Source organism: Brachyhypopomus gauderio, chromosome 8 (assembly GCF_052324685.1).
Source record: "Brachyhypopomus gauderio isolate BG-103 chromosome 8, BGAUD_0.2, whole genome shotgun sequence".
Taxonomy (NCBI): domain Eukaryota; kingdom Metazoa; phylum Chordata; class Actinopteri; order Gymnotiformes; family Hypopomidae; genus Brachyhypopomus; species Brachyhypopomus gauderio.
Window position 1 is genome coordinate 6,401,514 of NC_135218.1, and position 23,648 is coordinate 6,425,161.

At 42.7% G+C, this 23,648-nt stretch overlaps 1 protein-coding gene across 1 annotated transcript in view; it reads right to left on the reverse strand.

Moving 5' to 3' along the window:
- LOC143521129 (contactin-3-like) overlaps positions 1 to 22,923 on the reverse strand; it is a 71,729-nt gene extending 48,806 nt beyond the window's left edge. The window contains exons 1-2 of the mRNA XM_077013690.1: positions 22,752 to 22,923; positions 7,623 to 7,759 (exon numbers count right to left, since the gene is read on the reverse strand). Coding sequence (XP_076869805.1) covers positions 7,623 to 7,710 — 88 coding nt within the window. The 5' untranslated portion in view covers positions 7,711 to 7,759; positions 22,752 to 22,923. The remainder of the gene's footprint in view (positions 1 to 7,622; positions 7,760 to 22,751) is intronic.
- Positions 22,924 to 23,648: the final 725 nt, after the last annotated feature.

Consider the following 23,648-nt stretch of genomic DNA (forward strand, 5'->3'; position numbering starts at 1 on the left):
AGTGCTAGGACTGGGATCAGAGTGCTAGGACTGGGACCAGAGTGCCAGGACTAGGATCAGAGTGCCAGGACTAAGATCAGAGTGCTAGGACTAGGATCAGAGTGCCAGGACTAGGATCAGAGTGCCAGGACTAGGATCAGAGTGCTAGGACTAGGATCAGAGTGCCAGGACTAAGGTCAGAGTGCTAGGACGTGGATCAGAGTGCCAGGACTAAGATCATAGTGCTAGGACTAGGATCAGAGTGCCAGGACTAAGATCAGAGTATTAGGACTAGGATCAGAGTGCCAGGACTGGGATCAGAGGCTTCTGCACTCTTAACACTGGGTTAATAATTCCCAAAAATAATTTATATAAATTAGGAATTGGCTTTTTGTTATTTATTTACATTCACTGCCTAATTTCTCTCCTACATGACTGTGTCATGGGTTGTTAAAATAAATCTATTCACTTTAGAGATTTTTCAGTGCTACTCTAAAAGTGCTAGACTAAGTAATCCATAGACACGTTGGGGCAGTCAAAAGCAGAGTCTTAGAAGGCTGTAATATCCAATACTCGGGGGAATAATCAATGGCACCGACTGCTAGGACTCACCCATCGTTGATTAATGAGGCACTAATTACACTTTGCTTTGTCCAAGGTTTCCTAATGATCAGATTACAGGTTCTTAAGTCTAAGTCAGAACAGCTGTGTTAGTTATTAATGTAGGCCACTGCAGTATTGTGCTAGAGTTTGATTGGTTAATCTAACAAATGAAAATGCAAAGTTCCAATAATAATAGTAATAATAGTAATAATAATAATAATAATAATAATAATAATAATAATAATGAAATCTTAAACACTTTTTTTAGTTGAAAATAAAATATAGTAAAAGATCAATTATCAGTGGCATGGTTTTAGTTGTGTAACACTGAGTACAGTTAGGATATCTGCTTAGGAAAATGTAAACGTTGAAAGGTCAGGAAAGTAGAAGTGTGTAAAGCAGTGAGAATGAGCTAACAGGCAGCTTGTGCTCCCAATAAATGAAATCTAACAAAGGACCAGTCAGCATTATTCAATTTGCAGAGCAATAACTAGTTCTGGGTTCTATCCTCTTTAAACAGCATTAATATTTGTGAACAGGCAAATCATTTAATTATCTTTCCAATAATATATATCCACCATGGAGTTTAAAGCTTCATCTGCTGCTAAAATATTATTATTGGAATTGGCTTTTTAGGAATTGAATTAATTGTTCTGATCACTGTGCATCTATCATGCAGCCTATGGGCATCATATAAATCAAGTCAAATTTAATTACAGAATTGATCTCTGGCTTTCTGTTTTACTGTACATGTCAACAGAGAAAGAGCAAGAGAGAGAGGGGGAAAGAAGCAAAGTCACTTCAGCGTAGACGAATATGCCGTTTGCCTGTGACCTCATATAAACTCTTCAAGTGTCACTGCAGATTCCAACACGCTTGGCAAACCGCCAGACTGCACAAGCCAATGATTATATGATGTATTTCACAGAGACTCAATAACCTTTATTTACACAAAGCAAGTGCATCTCTCCCTCCTTCCTTTTCATTCTCTCTCCTTCCCTTTTATTCTCTCTCTCTTTCTCTCAGTGCCAATGCAAGTGCGTTCGCAGATACAAAGCTCTCAGAATCGGCCCTGCAGATGAAATCTATCTAGATTGTGGAAAATATCCTTTCAGAGTTTGAACAGACTCTGAGGGGGATTTCTAGTGTGGGGAAGGAAAATGTCTGCTTTGTGCACTTGGTTCGAGGTGGGGTAGAAGTGATAGCAAATCCTTGATGTAAACACAAAAGAATAGGACCAGACGCAGGCTATGGTTGGGGTAGTGAATTAAATACATTTTTGAAGCAAACTGCATCAGGTCAGGACCAACATGCTTTCTGTGATTAAAAAAAAAACACCTGTACTGCAAAGAAACAGAAAATGGTGGAACAACCATATCTCTCGGACCAGTCTGCAGCGTGAGCAGACCGCGCACGGCAAAGAAGCCATGAGAATATCTATCTTCTGGGCTAAGGCAGTGTATGCATTTGTGCTTCATAAGCCTTGGATGGAGCGCTTCTCCTGGTACGGTCTTGTGGATGCAGGCTGATAAGGCTCTTGAGGACCAGCTCTTGAAGCCAGACATGGGGCTCGCTCACCCTGGAGAGATATGGCCAGGTTAAATTTACAGATACAGCCTAGCGTCCCCCAGAACGTTCCCCTGGAAGCCTGCGGTGCTCAGAGATATGCGGCTTGCTCAGCTGAGTGTTAGGAGAAATGTGCTCTTCCATGCTCAGCCTAGCCCAGTATCTGATCGTGCGTGTGTGAATGAAACGAATGCAAAATATGATTATAAAGTGGTTGAAGGTCAGGGAAGGAGGAAGGAAACGCGGGCATTGTTCATGCTCTGTGGGAGCTATTAGAACAAATGAGGCAGGGCGTATCGCAGCCAGCTCGGCAGGGGGAACGCTAAAGAGGAAGGGCCATCTCCGAACACGTTCGTGTTGCTCATGTACGGTCCTGGGCCTCGTTTCCCAAACGTTTCGTGTTGTTAGGATCGTCTTGAATGAGAGGACAAGTCTTCGGTGTCATTCTCGTTCTATCATTTGAAGATTATCTTCATGGGGATGATCTTTGCGCTTTTGGGAATCCCAGCCCTGCTCATCATCATGGCTGACTAAAAATATTAAAAACATAGAAAAATGAAAAGAGGGACATTTGTGAGAAAATACTTGTTCACCAATTAGTCTTCCCTCTGCATCAAGGATCCTTGATTGATCTCTCATACCCACTGCATTTCCAAATGCAGTTTACAGCTGTGAAAGATGTGATTGACATGAGTTGATCTATTCATGTCAGACCCCGTGAATAGACCCATGTTGGATTTTAGTGTGGCAGAGAACAGTGCAGTATTCTTCTGTCAGGATTTTGCTCTCAAAGTTCTCTTGTGCAGTTGGAGAGCAATAAGCGCCCAAGGCAAACTGTATTGGACCTCCCCAGAGACCGAGACGCAAGTCCAGAGACAGCAGTCCTCTGATCGCTATGAAAGCCATGTCTTACAGCTGGGAGCTCAAAGAAATACCAACAAATCTTTTTACGTAAAATCTACCAGCAAAGCCAGGTGTGTGACTCCAAACCCTGCGTTTCTAAGCAGCATGCCATATAACCTCTTCTAGCATCACTGCAGATTCCAACACGCTGTCTAGCAAAACAAGACCACACGTCAGACAATGGCTTAAAAACAAGAGAGCTTCGAGGTGAGTTTAAAGCAGTCAAACAGAAATTGGAGTAAAATGCAGAGGCCATGAACCTGGATTGGGGATGGGTTATTGGCACATTCTCTGTTTTGAGAGACTCAGCACTGCCGTGTGTGAGTTCAATTTGTTTCACGGGTGCCAGGGATTTGCATGGGACCAATAGCAGCAATTCATTTGCATAGAATTGTCATGCTGTGGTGATACATTCTGATTGTTCTCACCTTCTCTCTCCCTCTCTTTCACTGATCCTGGCACAGCCACCAACCATACCCTGGCTTCTTTGTCCCTCTAATAACTAAATCAATCACCTGCCTGAGAGGAAGCCAGGCCTCTCACCACAAGGCAAGACTATTTCAGGCAATGCCTGACAAAGGCATACCACCTCAAATTAGTTTCAGGCCTAATAGACATGAGATGTATCTTCTACCTCCCTATCAAAACAACCAATCAATGGAATACAGCCCATATAAACTTCAATGAATCTGATCTTACCCAATTTGTTAAAACCACGTCCTGGCTGCTCTCTAACAGATACAGTAATTGAGAATGACACTTTTCCAGCTCACTTATATACAGCCAAAGTGGTTCCAAATGTAAGAAATGTACCTCATTACACACAGCTGGTAAGCAGGCACTACATTGCTGATCACAATGTATCAAAACACATTTGGAGTCTGCTTGGCAAATGAAATAATATAAACAAAACTTAGCTATTTTGTAGATTTAGGAGAAACCAAAAAAGAAACATGTAAATTCAATATCTATTTGTCCAATTATCAGAATTACATTTTAAGTAAGGTGACAAATTATCATTCATACACACACACAAAATTAATTAAGATAATTTTTTCTGATTTCTTTTGAGAACATAAGGGCATGGAAATATAGGCTGTGAAATGTGATAAGACACACATGCTTAACAGCTACAGCCTTCTCGAGCCAAAAATGATAGCTGCCCTGGAAATACGCACACTCTAGAGCATTATGGTGAATGGATTTGTTAAGAAAGGGAAAGAAAAGAAAGAAAAACCCCATCACAATTGCATTCTTTCTTAACATCGAGAGCCAAGTCAAGGCAAGTCATTTGCCCGACCATTAGAATTTGTATTTGCTACACCAGAGGTGGTTCTGAACGAGAATACTGCTTAGAACATAACACCTCGCGCAAGGAAGCTGTTTTGCGAAAATGCTGTTTACAGAATCCCCACCGGGCCTCATCTTTACAAGCCATGAATAAACTTGGTCACCAAACGACTGGTTTCGGGTGTCCCGCTGTTCGTCTTTTCACCTGTCACCATTGAACAGAAAGCCAAAAAGGAAAGCCAGCGAAGAAAGGCGGCCGAAGCAGCATCGTGTTTGAATATCACTGCCAGCGAAGGTCATACGACCGAACGAATCAACAGAAAGGTCCGGAGACGCCCGCTCCCTCAAATGGAGAAGCACATCAATGTTCAATAAAGCAGTTGGGCTTGACGCTGCAGGAGAAGATGGCCCTAAGGATCAAACATATTTGGCTTAAATGTGTGCTTGATTACATATATAGTTAGCCACTAGTGCTGTGTCTGTAATGGAGATCTCAAAGACCTTGAGGTATTCTAACCCAGTCACTTTGATGAATTGCGAGAGCAACAGCAATTTTGTTGGATTTCACATGAAAGGGGCTGACGAATGTTCCATGCTCAGTAAACTAGCCCCCGCCCCCAACTTAACCACCCTTAACTTTTCATAAAATCTGTGCTGTGTGACTTTTGCAAATTTGCAATGCTGGGACCACATTGGGTATTCATAGCCTTCATGGTTTGGTCTTGGAGGAAGATGTGAATAAGAAGGTTCTCTGTTCTGAGCTTGGCAGAGATGAGGACACAGGCTGAATTTCAGTGAATGAAGCAAGCGAATATCACTAATTTAACACGGCGATTTGCAACATGGTGCGAAATGTCAAGTGTTCTTCTGGCAAGCACCGCTCGAGGTTGAGTTCCTTTAGTCCTGCAGAGAGGGTGTCTTATGAGACACGGCGAATGAGAGACAAAATAACTTGAGACTCGGGATCTGGCAAGGTCATCACAGACACACTCGACCAGCTGGGTGTGCCTGTGAAGACTTCATCCCCTTCCTGAAGGAGTCTCGGGACTCATTTCTTCCCTGTGAAATGCTACTCGAAGCTGAGACAGTTTGCCCGCTCGGATGGCGTCCCAGGTGCATAAATCAAGACTCGCTGAATGGGTGAGCCGCTGGAGAGTTGACTTTTATGAAAGCACGTTGAGGATAAACACAGACATGAAACAGCCAGGCAGCTAGCAAAGCAACCCAGAATAAGAAAGGAGGTGTGGGCACGGGATTAGAATGCGGAGCGCGTCATGGGGAAGTGAGTGTTTGTGTGTGTGTGTGTGTGTGTGTGTGTGTGTGTGGGTGGGTGGATTCATGTGTGTGTGTGTGCGTGTTGCGCTTGGGTAACAGCATGCTAACAGGGCAGGCACTTGGAGCGACGTGCATGGGTGTGTGCGCGCACGCGTGTGTGATTAGGTGTGCACGCGTGTGTGAATAGGTGTGCACGTGTGTGAATAGGTGTGCACACGTGTGGATGCGTTTGCGTGCTTGCACGCGAGTGTTTGTGTGCGTGTCCGTGTGTGCGTGTCCATGTGTGTGTGTGTGTGTGTGTGTGTGTGTGTGTGTGTGGGCAGACAGCGAGACCTGTCGCTGTGTGCTTTGAGGGAACAAAAGAAGACGTCTTGCAGAGGAGACAGAGATCACGGCGGCCACCTTTTGGCATTCTGAGCAGCCTCTCTCTCTGCCTGAGCTCTTTGGAAGGGTAGCTCTCTCCCCCTCTAGGTAGCACGACCTTTCCCATCACTCTCACAGTCAAGGCTTAAAGGAAGCACAATGCTAAAGTGGACGTTGCAGCCCAGCACTAACAGTAACTGCAGAGGAAGACACTGAGATCACTCACTACAGAGAGCTGTCATGTTGTAGAACCCTTTACAATCCAATACACGAAGTGTGTGTATGTGTGTCTGTGTGTGTTTTCCCTGTATGGTGCTTTATAAGCGCACCAGTACTCATCAAGTCATACAGCAAGTCAGGGCAGTCCCACATAATTCCACTGGAATCACTTTGAAAAGTAAACGGTGTCATTAAGATTCAGCTCCAATACGCCGTACATCCAGAAAAGAGTGTTTTATTACTGTTAGTCTAGTGGAGCAGCACCAGGGCCAAAGTGACTTAATGCTGACCATATTTAAACAAGATGACGCAAGACAAGAGAAATCAAGGTTTCTTCTCCTGTAAAAGATATCTTGGGAAGCATATTCCCACTAATTAAAACACACCTAAATCATCCTGACTTCAGGTAAAAACTTTTATCAATAAGAAATCTCTCAGCAAAAGGTTTTGATATAAAATCAGAGGGAGGGTGAGAGGGAAAGAGAATGACACTTCAATTGTGCTTGTTCCTGGAGTCTTAATTTTCTCTTTTAGAGATCATAATAGCAGTGTGAACAGTGATGACCACCCTATCATCGAAAACCCTGTAATGGAAAACTGAATTTCCCTCACTTTATTGAATTAAATAATTTTGAGGTAATATAAAACTCTTGTTAAAGTTTCAAAATACACCATTTCTCTAAGGTGCAAAAACTGACATCACAGTTTCTTTGATATCATAGGAACAAACATATTTACATATATCTGTCATGGCTCCGCCCAGTTCTCAGGCATGCTTAGCATTGAGTGATTTCTTGAATCAGGCACAATATCAGAACAGAGCTTATTTAGCTTATATCTGTTTTAAAGGCACAGTAACAACCTATTTCATTCTATAGCGATAAAGACAGGTTGGAAATAGTCATGTAAAAATTTATTACAACAAAATATTAAATTAAAATTAACTGTAGGATACGGGCCTTTTTAAAGATTAGGCTATGGTTTACGAACCTCCTTTTCAGTGCCTTTAACAGGCCAAGAGGTTTTGCATGAACAGCATACAGCGAACAGCGACAGAACACACATTTCACCACTAACTCAGCTTCAAAAAACTATTTGGATTCTTCACTGTTAGAACAATAATTTGTAAATATTGTCTTATTTTACTTCCATATCGTCCTATTTAAATCTCATAGTTCACATTCAAAACAACAATCCTCTCAGCCACCTGTAACTACTCCCTTTGACTCCTAGATTGGATACTATTAATATATATATATATATGATTAATGTGAGAGAGTTCTTGCATTACGCCTTTTTTGTTTTTTTTTTGTTTTTTTTTGGCACAGCCACCTGCCCTAAATACATATGAATAAGGAGACAGACTTCACAAAGCATACATGGCATGAATGCATCAAAAAAAAGTTCTTAATAAGATACTTTACCTGCGAGGCTCCCCAAGAATGACTGCAGCACCAGCAGTTTCCATAGCAACTTCATCTTCGGCTTGGAAGGGTCAAAGTCAGGTCCCATCCGATCACGTATGTAGGGAGTCCGTTCTGAACCTTCCTTACACTTCACTCTGTGCAAACCAAAATGGAAATAGGGATTTTAATGCATCCAGAGGAGCTCTTCTGTTTATGAATGGCTGCTACCATGTCACCATACACATCTTTGGTCCACTGATTGGAACAGTTCTAATCCATGTTATTCCTATTTATGTGTTCACAAACAACTGATTTGACTACTTGGTAACATTTTACTAGTTATCATAGTTAACATTATGAAACAATGATCTTCATCATTATTAAAGCATGGGTAGTGTTAACAAAGTGATTCCAATCATTGACATTTTCCAAACCCAAGGAATCCATGTGTCTTTTGTTCTCGTCAATAACAATTTAGAAAAACAGGAATTTTGAAGGCTTTGACATTCATGTTTTAAGTGAACTAATGTCATAATATTAGGTAAAGAAACTTCCGTGCCACCGTAATGAGCATCATGTCATCCTATCCAGTAGTTCAGTCCTAAAAGGGAACCAGGGTCTCCCGACTACACCAATCCAAAAGCACAGATCCATGAATCCAAAGTTATCCGTTTCTGCCCTTCATCCTCTCTAGTAGGCCTCTTGTGTTTAGAAGGGTGTGGAGATGGCCTGCAGATGTTTACTGTGACCATGCAAGCGCGAAGAGGCGAGGAGGCAAACTCCGTTTTTCCTCCACTGAGATGGTCCCAGGGGCATCAGCGGGGAATCGTTGCATCGAACCTGAAGGCTCACGCAGTGTGCAAGACAGAGAAAAATTTCTTCAAGAGCCACAGGCTCTTTGACATGGCAGGAGCTCAAAGTGAGGAAATCTATTGGTGGTCCTTGCTATCGCTGGCAACTGCTTTGAGAACATCAACTCCCTCAGATGAGCTGCAGCTAATGTGTAATAATATAACTAATCTGAAATAATTGGAGTAATATCTCACACTTGATCTTCAACCATAATGGCCAAATTCTATCCACCGTGCTAAAGAGTGCATTGCTTGGTTTGTACTTGCATATGTATTTCTTTCCTCAAGACAAAGCAAGCTCCAAAATACCTAATACTTAATTGATGAAGTTCTTTAATGTACACAATCCCTTAGTCATAACGTACTAATAATGTCAAACATTATTGTGCAGAATGGGGAGGGCCCCCCCCCCCCCCCCCCTTTAAAAAAAAACAAAAAACAAACTATGCCTGTGGTGATGTATTTCTTTAAATTGCATTCCACCTCTATTGGACAAAAATGGAACCTGAACAAAGCAGAGGCTATAGACAGGTAGCTGGTGGGAATTCTATCATAATAAAACAACATCTAATCTAAGAGTTACATGTAAGAGTTACCAAGTAACGCCGTTTGCTTGTAGAGTCCACAGCTGTTGACAGGAACTCGAGGTCTACATTTGCAAACAAATATATGAGGCAGGCTTAGCCTCTGTTTGGTATGTGATGGGACCACGTTACTTTAATTGAATGTAACAATGGTGCTGTGGAGAAACAGTAGCTGTAGCATCAGGCTCCCTCAAACAGTGGACACCCTTGAAAGCAAGAGACTGGAGTCCCAGTACACCTGTCAGGCAAGCAGCCAGCCGCTCCAGGCTAGGACCCCTGCCGTCGGCAAGCGTTAACGAGCCGTGAAAGCATCGTGAACGAAGGCGCACGTGTGCATTCTGTCTATTACTGCCATGCACTCGAGCAGTGCATTTAACCCCTGTGTGCTCCGAGGGGCGCTGTGCTGGGGCGCATTTAACCCCTGTGTGCTCCAGGGGGCGCTGTGCTGGGGCGCATTTAACCCCTGTGTGCTCCAGGGGGCGCTGTGTTGGGGCGCATTTAACCCCTGTGTGCTCCAGGGGGCGCTGTGCTGGGGCGCATTTAACCCCTGTGTGCTCCAGGGTGCGCTGTGCTGGTGCTGTACACATCACGTCAGTAATGTGAATCTTCAAAACAGTACAGGACAATGCCCGTGAAACTGCTATTTTCGTTTTTTGGCAGGTTGCATGCATCATGGATACTACTGGCATATTGAAAATCAGGGAGTGCATGCGTGTATTTGTGAGTGTTTACATCTTGCAGAAAGGGACAGGCTGTATGTAGCAAGGTAGGGGTGGTATTACTGAGATGATTTAGAACCCCAGGTAGGAAAGTCTTAATTAACTTTCTTTCTTTCTTTGAGTTACACGTGACTGAAATGTTCTGTTCTGAGATTTTCTGTGCTCTGACCCTCTTAAATCATGCTTAAGATTAAATGCAGCATAACTTTGAAAACCACAAGCAAAGGTCGTATTCTAAAAAAACAAATTTAGATCCAGAGGCAATTCAGTAGGATGAAAACCACACTGTTCTACTATTCTAACATGACAAACTATATGATAATAACATATTGCTCCATGGAGGTCTGCCTGTCTGAAATTTCCCGACCACACTGTACTGCAAGCACAGTGGAGGTGTAAGCATTCCTACTTAAAGTACTTACTTAGCTGTGATCTGATTGCAAGATATTCTCCAATTTCTATTAATTAAGAGATTTTTTTGGTATAATCAGGGTTATGACAATCAATAACTGTACTTTCTACTTATGGTCAAATAAATCTGAACTCACCGTGATGAGCAATAGGCAAGTGAACATACTCACATACGGCGAGTGAACATGCCTATGTCTGATTTCTGATGTCTGATCCACTGATAGATATCTGATATCTGCTCCATGCTGTCTCTACGCAGCATGTAAGGCCTGCTGCACTAGGGCGAGCACCATTAGAGATCACCCCATAACCTCACTGTAGTCTAGCTGAATGAACTTGTGGGGGGATTTTTGCACCATTTGGTTATGAACTGGCAAATGGACGGGCCAGATGTAAATATGATGTGGTGGAGGAGAGGCCTGACCATAGTAAACAGATACAGAACTGTTGGATATCGAAAGTCTCAATGAGCTCAAACCTACGATTGGTCACATCAAGAGACACTGTGGCAACAGCTCACGCAAGTAAGTGTCATTCAATAACTCAGCTGGGGAGCCACTGGCCTGAGAATGGGGGATTTTTGCTTGTTTGGCGTGCTATTGAAGGAATTTACCTAACACCCCCCCACCCCAAATACTCCACAAACACTCCATCACCCCCTGAAGAGTTAACCCAGATGGGAATATGCATTAGCAGTTGTGACAATGAATTTCTTTTTCTCTGAAAAGTAACATCAACAACTTAAGCCAAGGATTTGTCCAAGGAGATCACATTTAATATTTAAAGTCTATTTCAATCAGTACAAGCCTCCCTCTCTTTCCTCCTTAATCCCCTTCCTCTGAGGACTGAAACTCTTTCATCTTTAACTTGGTCAGATATTGTCTTTCATTTGCGCTTGGACAGGAGTGCTGCCCTCTACTTTGTTCTCTGACACATTCCTTTATAAAGTAATCATACACATTCTGAGTACAACTAGATTTATTAATTAAATGACCATATTACATTTTATTAGTCAGTGCAACTGATAACTGATAGCAAATGATGTTGAAATATTGTTAAAACGTCATGATAATTAATTTAATTACACTTTAAAATAGGATCTTATTAAATAAAATTATTTCAGTAATATCTAATGCTGTGTTATTTCTTTACTGTAAAAAAATAGCTGATATAAGAGTGAACTCTTCTTCATTGTCAGGGGTTTGCACTAAGGTGTAGACCTGTGCAAGTGTCATTCCTAAGAGTGAACATTTTATCAGGAAATAACATGAACGGTTTGAACTTCTTAGGACCAAGCATACTCAGGTTGACATGCTCCCAAGTCTGCATTGCTCTCTGCCTGGTGAGACCAGGCGATGTTCCACAGAGCTCTCACCACCAGGTTCTTCAAACACACTTGGCTGCTGTTTGACTACTGCAGCAAACTTCAAAGGCCAAATGTGAATTTCAGAACCAGGTTCTTCAAACATTGTAGACCCGTACTTGACTGCTGTAGCGGGCTTCAAAGTCCGAACAGCCAGCTCTCTCACTTTGAAGCTGTGTGCACAGGACTTGTTTAATGAAGTGGCTATACTCTGTGTTGGTTACATGACACACTTTTTTGAATTAGCCTATCAAGTCTCATCTTCTGTGCCTTTACAAATGTTAATTTCCTGACTGTTATGCATGATTTATTTGGTTTTGGTAAAAGGCAGGCGTTGGTCTTGTTATACCCAAATAAGGTATACAAGGTATAGGTATATAAGTTATAGGTGTAACGGCCTGACCCTGATTCTCCCTAGGGTTTGTCTGAGTCAATGTGCGTATGTGTTTATGGGTGAGTTGTGTGTGTGTGTGTGTGTGTGTGTGTGTGTGTGTGTGTGTGTGTGTGTGTGTGTGTGTGTGTGTGTGTGTGTGTGTGTGTGTGTGTATGTGCATTCATCTATGTCATTTGACACACCTGTTTCTTGTCTCGTTATCGTTGTGTGTTACACTTGTCTCTTGTTTATGTAACAGTATTGTGTGTTAATGTGCTTGTCACTCATCTTTGTCACTCATCTCATTGTTCCTGCCAAGTCAGTGCTATGTGCGAATGTGTGTGTATATATGTTGAAATAAACGTTCATTGTGAAATCCTAAGCCTCAGCGTATTGCCTCACCCCTCATAATAGGTAATGGAATTAACTGATACAATCCCCCCCACCAGCATAAAAAAATGGCTACGTAAAACATCAGACACGTTACCTGGGGTAATGTGCTAAATTTTACCTTTGGAACTGAAATTTTAGTGGAACTAAAGTGTAACTTGGTGGAATGACCCTTATTAGTTTTAGTAACCCACTTCAACTATGATTTGTAGTATCTTTCCCCAAATGGACTCTTGGGCCTCCATCTGCTCTCTGCTGTTTCCATGGTGGGTTGCTGCAGTCTCCGCAGCCCCATGTTGCTATACTGTCATTACATTTCTAGGAGCGCTTTTAACTCTGAGCCATTCTGTCAGAAGTCCACAAAGGCTAGCTTCATACCACTAACTCCTTTGCTAAGCACACATAGCAGAGAAAGACCCGTTCTAACCCCCAATCTGTCAGTCCTCCACGGCTAGGTTATACCCTCAGAAGGGATCTCAGAATGTCTGTGAAAGGGTTATCTCTCAGATTCAATAATTAGGAGTGTTATTTCACTGGAGGACACCTCCTACTTATTTGACACCCCTTAATGTGTCTTCACAGGACCAGATTAATGCTCAATGCACCAGGGTCTTTTTTTTTATTATTTCACCTACAGATTCAGCCAAGTTCTGTTTTCAGGACAAGTGGTACACAAATTTACCCAAGATTCGCTATTAAAATTTCATTAACCAAACCGTTCTATTAAAACACTAGCATAGTACAAAAAAATAAATAACTTGCTCATATAATAATGAATCTTTTGCTGCATACCAGCTGTAATGTGGTGTTGCCAAGTGGTAAGTTAAATATTTTAACAGCTATGCAGCTGGTAATATTAAAAGATGATCCATAAAATATCCAAACGTCTTAAGGTGACCAGCCTTAGCTGAGATGAACTGCAATGACTAAAAGAAATCCACTGTTATATGGGGACTGGGAATGTGTTTTAATGAGGTCAAAGGATAACTACAGTACTTATATCACGACTAGAAGGCTCTTCTTCATCAAAGAAATTAAGTCCGCTGCCACAAACAAACCTTAATTGGCAATCATAACTGAGACATGATATAAATTTAGCTTGGCCCAATCCCAGCTATGAAGCAGAGTATTGATCCTGATCCCACATGTGAATGGTTTCAGAAGACAGGTTGAATAGATCAAAGCCTCTATGGATTGATTCCTTTTCCAGAAATATTTGTCAACGGTTCATTGCTGCACCGGAGCAGTGGTGTCATGACCCTGCCTATCTGAACAGAGAGTGCAGGGAACAAAAGATTCATTCATCCACCAACATTTGCAAGGCATTATGGGTCATTATATGGATCTCCAAATAACTAAGAATCCACTGCACTATAGAACATATTTTACTTTAACCAACTTTACCTACATTATTCCCATGTCTAGTAGTGAGAACAATTATTTAAAATATAGCTAAGATACACTGTTTTTTTCATAATATTGCATATGTATGCAGACTATATCATTCTGGGGAAGAAGCATCTAAAATTGCCTAAGAGTTTTTCTTTCATTCATTCATTCATTCATTCATTCATTCATTCATTCATTCATTCATCGGTTTATTTATTTATTTAGTTGTTTTTGTAACATTAGTCACATGCTTCTGTCTACTGCATTTTAGACATCAGAGTCAGTCTAGACCACAGACACTCAGGCATGCAGTGAAAAGAACAAACATACAAATATATACAGTATATATGTTCATATCACTGCATGCCTCAACTTCTGTGGTCTAGACTGACTCTGATGTCTAAAATGCAGTATACATGCAATATAAAATGTAGCGATATGGGTAGAGCTTGATTCACATAGCTTGCTTTGCAAGGCGTTCTCCAACCTCTCCAACCTCTCCAACCTCTCTTTCTGTTTTGGATGTAACCTTCATGGCTGAGGCACTGCCTGTCTTTACAAATCCTGTTAGCGTGTGTGCTGAGAGAGCGAGAGAGAAAGTGAGATCGTCGCCTTAGTACCACTTACTGTATAATCACTATAATGAGCGTGAGGCAAGTGTAGAGAGAATCCTAAAGATTCTGAGTCAAACACTTTAATCAAATTTCTGACCCTCTCTCATATATGTTCACATTGGTGCATAATATTTGCATTATGATAATAGACATTCATTGTAAAATATTGACTTTTTAAACTGGCAAATTAAGAGTTCATGGGGGAAAAAAGTGGCTAAAAGCAAGTGTATAAATATGACCAGAATGGAAGACATAAGGTGTGAGTTTGCAGTCAGGGTGCTAGAAGCTGTATTTTCAACCAGGATCTCACACTGACAGCTGACAAACACCCATGCCTATCAGCTTAGAAGCTCTGGACTCTCCTGGCTACTGACAAAGATGAATTCACTACCAGTAATGTGGACATACCTATGGTAACCATGCTTCATAGCTCTGGAGCATTTGAGCTTGTAACAGAGATAGCTACGACGCGTGACTGGACACTGGTCACTGGTATGGGCCTTGCTCAATGACCCCTTCCTGCGAGGGCCTCGATATCGGTACGAAGTCAAACTAGGGCCAGGAGGGAAACGATTTGGTCTCCCTTTCAATCAGGTGACCTGCAGAAGGCTTGAAAGACAAACCAGGGGCTTCGGTGACAGCAGGCTTTCATCTTCAAGCTGTACTGAACCGGGATGCTTGAAATTAAAACAAGCGTGAGGCCACTGTCTGTCAGGGGTGGGTCTGGGGGCGGGGGGACAACAGGATCCTGGATTAGAGGACGCGCAGCCTGAGTTGCCCCGACAGCACCACGTCTCACCGGCATCAAGGTCAAAGGACACGCTCGTGCCTTTAGAAGCATTTGTGCATATGCTAGTGCTAGTCAACACAAGTGATTAATTACACATTCCATTTCCGGTACAAGGCCAAAATAAAGGACCATTTCAAGTACAATGAAGCTGTCAACAACTCACACCATATAAGTGAACAGGCTGTTACTGCTAATTGTAACCTGAAATCCAGCAATGATTAGAAGGTTTAGGACAGATAATGATAACTGGTTCCCATATGCTTTTGTTATTTTTTAGACTTAATAGCAGCTTTTGTAAAAAAATCCTTTAAGAATGCCCCCGGGACTGAATCCACCAAATGAGTCCTAGCTGTCTGTCTGGTTCTGCCAAAGCAGGCTGCCTTCTGACGAGAAAGGCCCTAAAGAGGCTCCCTTGTTCCTGGTAGACCCTGAGGTCCCTTTTCACATACTAATGCAGGACACTGCTTCTCCCGGCTTAGCTGAGTTTGTGGCCCCAGTCCTGTATTAACCCCTATATATACATTCAGTTTAAAAGAGCAATTTGAATGGTCTTCTTCAGGCAAAAACAAACTCTTGTTGCAGTATGTTGAACAAGGATCGACTCTCTGACTGTAATTTCATTGAGCAAATATCCTCAGTTTGTGCTTCCACTAGTACAGTTGTGTCTAACACCGTTTATGAAGTGTGCTGTATGTGCTGCTGCTTGCACACTACCTTCAAAACTGCACATTATAGACTTTCACACACACACACACACACACACACACACACACCTAGACACACACACAGACACACACACACACACACACACACCTAGACACACACACACACACACACATGCAAACACAAGCATTTCAGTAGTGGCCTACTTCTGGCCAAGCATCTGTCCCTTATTTAACACTCAAGGGGCATTGCTTACCTAAATGTCATTTGTGCATGACATATATATCGAAATATATCGAAATATATTGAAATATATCGAAATATATCTAAATATAAACAGCAAGTTGCCCATTTTTCTTTACCCGGTTCTGCCATCTCATTTTTTTGCTTTTCCCACAGAATAGTTTGGGCCAGCCGGCCGGCCAAGCACCACTGCCGGATGTCTGACAGTAGCACAGGAGTGTGCTGCCTGCTCCAGCCGTACCAGTGTGTGGATGATCCGTGGGAAGCTGCAGCTCTTCGGTTTGATGCCTTCCTGCCATGCCAGGCGCAGGCCTCTGGCCCACAGCGACTGGCCTGCACGTAGGAATCGAGACTTGTCGAAATATAAACGAAGTGTTTATTTTAGGACTCTCAAGGCCTGGAGTGAACTCGCAAGGCCTGCAGGTAAAACCTGGTGCTCACAGGGATCTTCTCTCAGCATATCAAATCATGGACAGCTTTACCGAGAAGGTGAAACGATAACAGCTCACTTCGACATGGAGGCAGATGTCTTCAGAGTTTTTATTTTAATCAGAGAAAACCGAGTTTTTCAGAAATTATTATTGTGCTGTTTGCCTTTGGCACTCAGGAAATGTTATTTGAGAGTTGAAAATTATGTCACGTTTTAGTAGTAACAGGGGGTCATGATACCTCCTTTGTTGTGATAAGCTTCTATAGAGCCTCTGGACCTCTTGAAACTTTAATATTGGCTCCCTCAAGAGGGTTGAGATTTGACTGGAGAGCATTTATGTGCAATATAGAACTCTTTAAAAGCAAAAATCCAACACTCAAAATGGCCAGGCTACCACTCTCTAAGAACAACTGCCTGCTGCATAATCTGGAATAGACAAGTAATCCCTGAGATAATCCATACATAAATGTTCTCTTAATGTACTGCAAACACATCATACAATGCCCAAACTGTAATGGTATTTCAGGACTCATTCTGTCCTGAAATGACCTGTGCAAAGCAATAAACTTTAAAATCACATCTGATCCAGGGGGACAGGGCATGAAACTCAGCGATAATGCAGCAGAAGCATCACAAACAACATGTTGCAGACACTTTTCCTGCATCTGCAGATGTCTTCTTGCAAGGAAGCAGATTGCTTATCTCTTCAAATTAACAGTCACCGAGCACAGGCGCAAACACATCCATCCCCAGCCTTTTGCTACGCTGCCGTTAAGCACTGGCTGTGGCAGGGACCGAGTCACTCTGTAACCATCCTGAGTTACGTGTCACTCTCGTTGGGAGGAAAATATCAGGGAGCAAATTAACGGTCGACAATAAGAGTCCCTCCGCTCCGTTACAGCCAAAAGTGGGTTGTTGAGTTGGGCTGCTGTTAGCTCACAATTAAACCCATCCCCAAAGGTGGAGCTGTGTTGCACCATGATTGCGTAAGAAACAGATGGGGATGATAGATGATATTTAGGAGGGAGCAGTTACAATGTGCAACCACAGTTTTCCCCTCAACAAATTCTTATGAGATTTAAATCTATGAACCAATGGATATTTATAAAATATTCCAATGAGAGAAAGCTAGTGGCATATGGGGTAAGTGGTCTTTGGTCAGAAAGCAGCTGTTTATAAAACAGTTAGTACACAAATATAGTAAATGCCAAGAGAATTTTTAATTACTCACTTCTATCCTACTTTTTTTTAGAGGTTCCCTAATGGGAACTTTTTCTTTTTATCTTGTCATTGATCATTGGCTGTTCTTTGATCCTCTAGAGGTTCAGAAGGTTCAGATAGACTTGATCATAATCAAGCATTAATTCTGTTGAAAAAGCTGCTGTATCAAAACCCTGAGGAAATACCTTTGCAAAATCAGTACAAAATCAGTACAAAATCAGTATCTGATACAACCTTGTAAACAGAAAGGAGAACTAAAGGGTAAAGAAGCACAATCACAACAAAACAAAATTTTTGGTCATTTCACGTTTACCCCTTAGGCAACAGTGACTCTCATCAGCATCCTCAGAGTTTACGCAAGAGCCTAAATTCATCTTGAATAATATGAAGCAAAAGAGTATCTTTTAAAAAGTGAACTGCATTTCATAAAGAAAAGAACAAACAAATGCGTGTGCCAAGCTGCCATTATGTGTCTAAAAGTAAAAAATTTAAATGTGTAGAAGGCATTGTAAAATTGGTTGCTATGACTACTGTCCACAAATCCATTCACATGACTGGACATTAAGAAATAAAAAAAAACAAAAAAGTAAACCTTAATGATGGTATTAAAATGAATGATGGTGCTATTTGTATACAGTCTACTGGCATTCTCAAATGAGGACCATTACATCTGTCGAGGGAGTCAAACAATAAAGCTTTGTGCGATTATACACGGAGAGGACGACTCATAAAACTGATGCCGACCTGCTATGAAAAAGAGAATTACTTTCATGGGGAAGAAAGCAATGTATTGTCTTTTAAACTGTCAGAGGGGGAGCTTACCATCAAATGAAGTGCTATTTACAATGCCATGAATACATTTTGCAGCCAAATCAGAAACCAATGAAGTTACTTCAACGATCTTCCTTATTCCAATAAATGAGAAAGCATGTTCTTCCCTGGTCAGGGTTTAGGTCTAATCAATGGAGACAGGACTTGAAATTCCTAATGTGTTCCTCGTAACCTTTAAAACTTTCACACCTGATTGTCATGTGTTTGTACTGAGTGCACATAGTCAATCTGACGTTCTACCATAATTGACACGACGTAAGCCATGTGAGACCAAACCACTCTATAGCAAACATGTTGGAACCAATAGGCAAATTAAAAGATTGTGTTTGTGGTGCCCTTTGTTGCATAATACAAATGACTGTCAGGCAGGGAACTGTGGTAGTGAATAGGTATTTTAGTAGCTCGAGCCCAAACGTTTTATGAGCAATTACATTTTTTATATATTGACTGCAAGTGCCTGTCCATTTCCTTGCATAAATTTGAAATCATTTTGAATTCTCAGCATTTCAGTCAAAGTTTTACTAAACACACTAAGGATCACTAAGTAAAATGTTCCCTGTTATATAAAAAGCCCTGTACTCCATTGGAGCCATTACAATTGTAGTAGACCTTTTGAGACAGCAGGTGTGCCATTTCAAAAAGTGGCACCATGCCTTGGCCAAAGGCAAAGACGATTTCAAGACAGCATAAAAAAAGTTATACCCCTTTCAGACAGAACAACTCATGTTACTGAAGCGTTACTGTGCCGTCATAAATGGGCTCTGTCTGAAAAGCGTAATAAGGGAGAATCCTTCAGGCGCCGTCTGCCGTGTGGCTGCCGCTCAAGCTCAGTCTTTTCTGGCGATGAAGAAAAGACGAAATTGCACACAAGAGATTTTAGAGGTTGTTTCACAAAATGCCGATGCCCTGTCCTTCATGTCCTTTGTGCTGTGTTCTCCTCTTCGCTCTCGTCTCTAAAATCACTCAGCGCCTCTTTAAAGCATCTTAAAAGACTCCCGGTGTATCTCCTGTGTCTACGGCCTCTCCTGCCCATGCTGAGTGCACTGAAGCTTTGTGAGCTTTGGGTTCTGATGCCAGGGGTGCTTTAAAACAAGCCTTTAAGAACAGTGTATTACAGGGACCACGTGTCCCCGTCAGCTCAGCCGAGCTTCGCAGAACGAAGCGTGATGCTGTACAAACAGCTGTACAAATTCTGGACCAGGCGACAAGTTTTGTGAGTCTGCCAAGCAGAGACTTCGGTACCTCACAAGCAGCGCTGTCTGTGATTTTTTCACCTCTGCGCATGCCACACACACGGTGCATGAACACCATCAGTGAACTATCGGCCCACCAGGCTGTTGGGTGCATGTATGTGCTCTGCATGCGAAGGTGCTATTCTAGAACAACCGGTAGGCATGAGAAAAGGAAACCCGTGATGCTGTCATCGTCGTCGCCGGGCGTTGTTGTTGTGTTCATGATCATGATGTTTTTTTCTTAGCCGAACCGAGTGCCAAGTCGGAGCAGGCAACCGCGCTGGCGTCTCCGCACGCGTCTTTGATCCCCAGCGCCGTCTGGACCAGTTTCAGGGCCACTGCCGGCATGAGAGCACTTCTGTGGGAGGCAAGTGTCAAAGCTACGTGGCGTGACCTCCATACACGACACTCACTCCGTAAATGCGGAGCACAGAGAAAAACAAAAGCAGAAAACCAAAAAACCAACAGCAGTCCTCCTAAAAAGAATCCAAACAAACAAACAATTGCGTAGGGAAGGAATTATCTTAATGTGCCACGAGAGGTTTGCAAGTCTCTGCTCGTGCACTGGCAAGAGAAGCATCGTGGGTCTGCGCTTCTCCCCCTGCATAATGATGCAAGAGGAGGGAAGACACGGTGCTGTTTACTTTTAAAAATCAGCAGAGTGCATCGGGGAGGGAAAAGGGGGCGCGACTCCACCAGGGCCGTCGGGGAGTGACACAAAGCATTTGTCTTTGTTTGTGTGACTACGCCCTGCTTCACTGTACAGCCAGAAAAAAAAAGTTGGGGGGGGGGGGGGGGGGGGGGGGGGGTTGGAATAGAAAAAAGGAGGAAGTGCTAATGGACTTCTGAGAATTCTGAGAGAAATAACGTTCCTGATAAGTGCCCAACTGGGTCTGTTCTGTATGTAAATGGACTCGCGCTGCAAGCCAATGGCATGTTTTCTCCTCACTTGAGCTGTCCGGGAGATTTACTCTCTGTGCCGTGGAAAGCTGCTCTGGTGGCCAGGGGCCGTGTAGTAGATCCTGAGAGGGTCAGCATTTCCTCCGAAGAAGGCCACGCGGTGCAAGCTGCAATGAAATGGAAGAGTAGCGAAATGCACACAGCCACCCAGGACAACACGCTCCAGTAGTGGTAGAAGCCACGCGTGGTGCTGTCCCAAACCGTACACCCTCGCTGACACTCCCCCCCCCCCCCCCCGTGTTGGGCCTGGTCTATCCGGGCTTTCCTAATGCAGAACTGAAGCTCTTTTTTTGTGGTGAAGTCCCAGCAAGAAAGGAGTCCAGGTGGGTGTAATCTGATGCATGCATGTTTGTCTATGTGTGCTGGATCCCATGAAAATGTGTTTAAAGATATTCTTTTTCTTGAGCTAACAGAGCACAGATTCATAAATCAGGGATGCCCCCAATGATACTTCCACCAGTACCAACCCACCAATGAAATTTTTATGACATGTCTCTAAATGTAACTACCCCAGAACCTTTTTTAATGTCACTTTTGCACTATATCATTTCTGACAGGCCGCTAGGTTACAGAACTCTCACCATGAAGAAACTGTCCTCTTTGTCTGTCTCTCTCTCTCTCCCTCTCTCTCTCCCTCTCTGCACCCCTCTTTTCCATTTTTTTCATAGTTTTTGACTGATCTCTATCAAGAAGGTCACTGAACACAACTTAGTTAGTGCCAACTTTATAACGAAGCATTCATCAACACAGCCATAAACCGCAGTTTAATAACTCAGTAACCATATCATACGTATGCAGTATGATCGTGCAACACACTGTACTGACACATCACTTAGACACATGTCTGAGAGTGAGGGACATTAGCGAGTGTCCGTATGAAAGCTAGCACTGGCACCTGAAGACTCACGTGCACACAGCCACTTGCAATCCTTAGACAGAGAGCAGACACAGAAAGCCATAATCTACTCACCAGTACACAGAAATGACTTCGGCAAAAAGTTACTGTATTACTGCTAAAAATGTGTTTAATTCTGTTTTGGCCCTAGTATCTTCATTCAATATCAGACTTGCATTAAAACAAAACTGAAACTGAGTGCAGCTGAGTAATTCATGGACAATATTTGGTACATACTGCAACTTATCACTTTGTAACGTTCGTTGATTTTAAATTTCGGATGGGGTTAAGATAAATCTTGCCTATATGAGAGGAGTTAGTGGTCAGCTATAATCAGCAAATCCTCTCGGATTATGTGATAGGGGCGGTGAGACCAGATTATCAAACATCTGCACTTATCATCTCTGAAAAGCTTATAGGCAACATCAGAAGAGACGTTCACAGAAGTAAATCACGCTCCAGGCGTTCAGGACAATTTACCCGCGCGGAACATGCCAGTAAGCATCGGTAATGCACACCATTTGAGGTTAATATGTCGTATATACCCGCTAAGAGCAAATGGATCTTAGTATGAGAAAAAAAAGAGAAAAGTTGAAAAGATTTAGCTTCAAAGAGAAGTTGGTTGATCATACACGCAGAACTGACATTAATAACTATAGCCTCGCTAGAACTGTTAATTATCCTACACAACAATAAAATAAGCGGCTTAAAATTAAGTGTTCAACATAATAAAGACGTATTATTATTATTATTATTATTATTATTATTATTACATTTGAGCCGGCAGTTCACTAACCTAATATTGGTTCAGCACAGAATTGCACCAAAGCACGCAAGCACACCACGACAGAGCATCCTCCGCGAGTATTTATCCGTTGCTCTACTGGAAGAAATATGTCACTGAAAAACAAGACAAACCTGCAATGTGGTTTACTCACATTCTTCAATTTCTTTCCCGCCGTTAAAACCCCAGCCAGCGCATTATGAAGCCGAGTGTGTAAGTACACATCCGTCCACGAGTGCCAACTAAACGCACTTACTATGATACATCAGCTCCTCTCCTCCTCAGAGCCCAGCGGAGTCTCCCGGAGATGCTCTACCCGAACAGATCATCCGAGCGGAACAGACCTTTCTTCGGGTGTCACAGCAGTTAGGATATAATGGACCGAATCTTTTAACGGGACTTACTGCCAAATATCTAAGCAGGTAATAAGGCGGTCCAGGGTGGTGTGGGGTAGGAGCTGTAGCGCGATTCCGTCCCGTGCGCCACCCAGTCTCGCTCCTAGTGGCACCAGGTGCGCGCCTCCCACGTCTGAGCTGAAGGGCTTGGAGCGGGGTTGCGGCGTGAGAGTGGGTATCATCACCGAAACATGACTGAAACATGACCGAAACATGACTGAAACGTGACTTAAAGACAATCCTAGACGTATTGACTTATCTTTAACTCCCCTGATGCAACGGATTTCATCCCATAACTGTTAATATCCCATTTATTGTTGTTGACAGTAGATGATTGATGATAGTTTAAAACAGTTTTAATCTAATTTCTATTCAAACAATTCGAGTAAGATTACGTAGTGCCCTCCTGTCCACTTTATCACACAATATGATCAAATGATTCACAAAACCCACACATGTACCATGCTTAATAAATGATTTTTGACTCCTTAATAAAATCACATCGATCCATCATGGGAGGAGTACGTCTTACTTTTTCAAAATGATGAGACCACCGCTCCACCCCTATCCCGCCACAAAATCACTGCCCAGGATCAATGTGTGCGTGGACGCCGGGGCAGCACGAGAGTCTCTTCAGCCTCTCACTAAAGTGTCTTGATCAATAACGTGGGCTTATTGACGTGCACCGTGTCCCCGTGGCGCACACTGTCTACACTGACACACACTGCAGGGTGGGGGGTGTGAAGGGTTTGGACATTCTGGCAACGTGGTTATGTGCGTCTGTGCGGTGTGACCAGGTCTGCTTTGCATATAGCGACACATATAGCGACAGAATGCATGAATGGTAGTAGATTGCATGAGAAATGGGTCTTCCTGTCTATTCACACTAACCCACATCTCACAGTT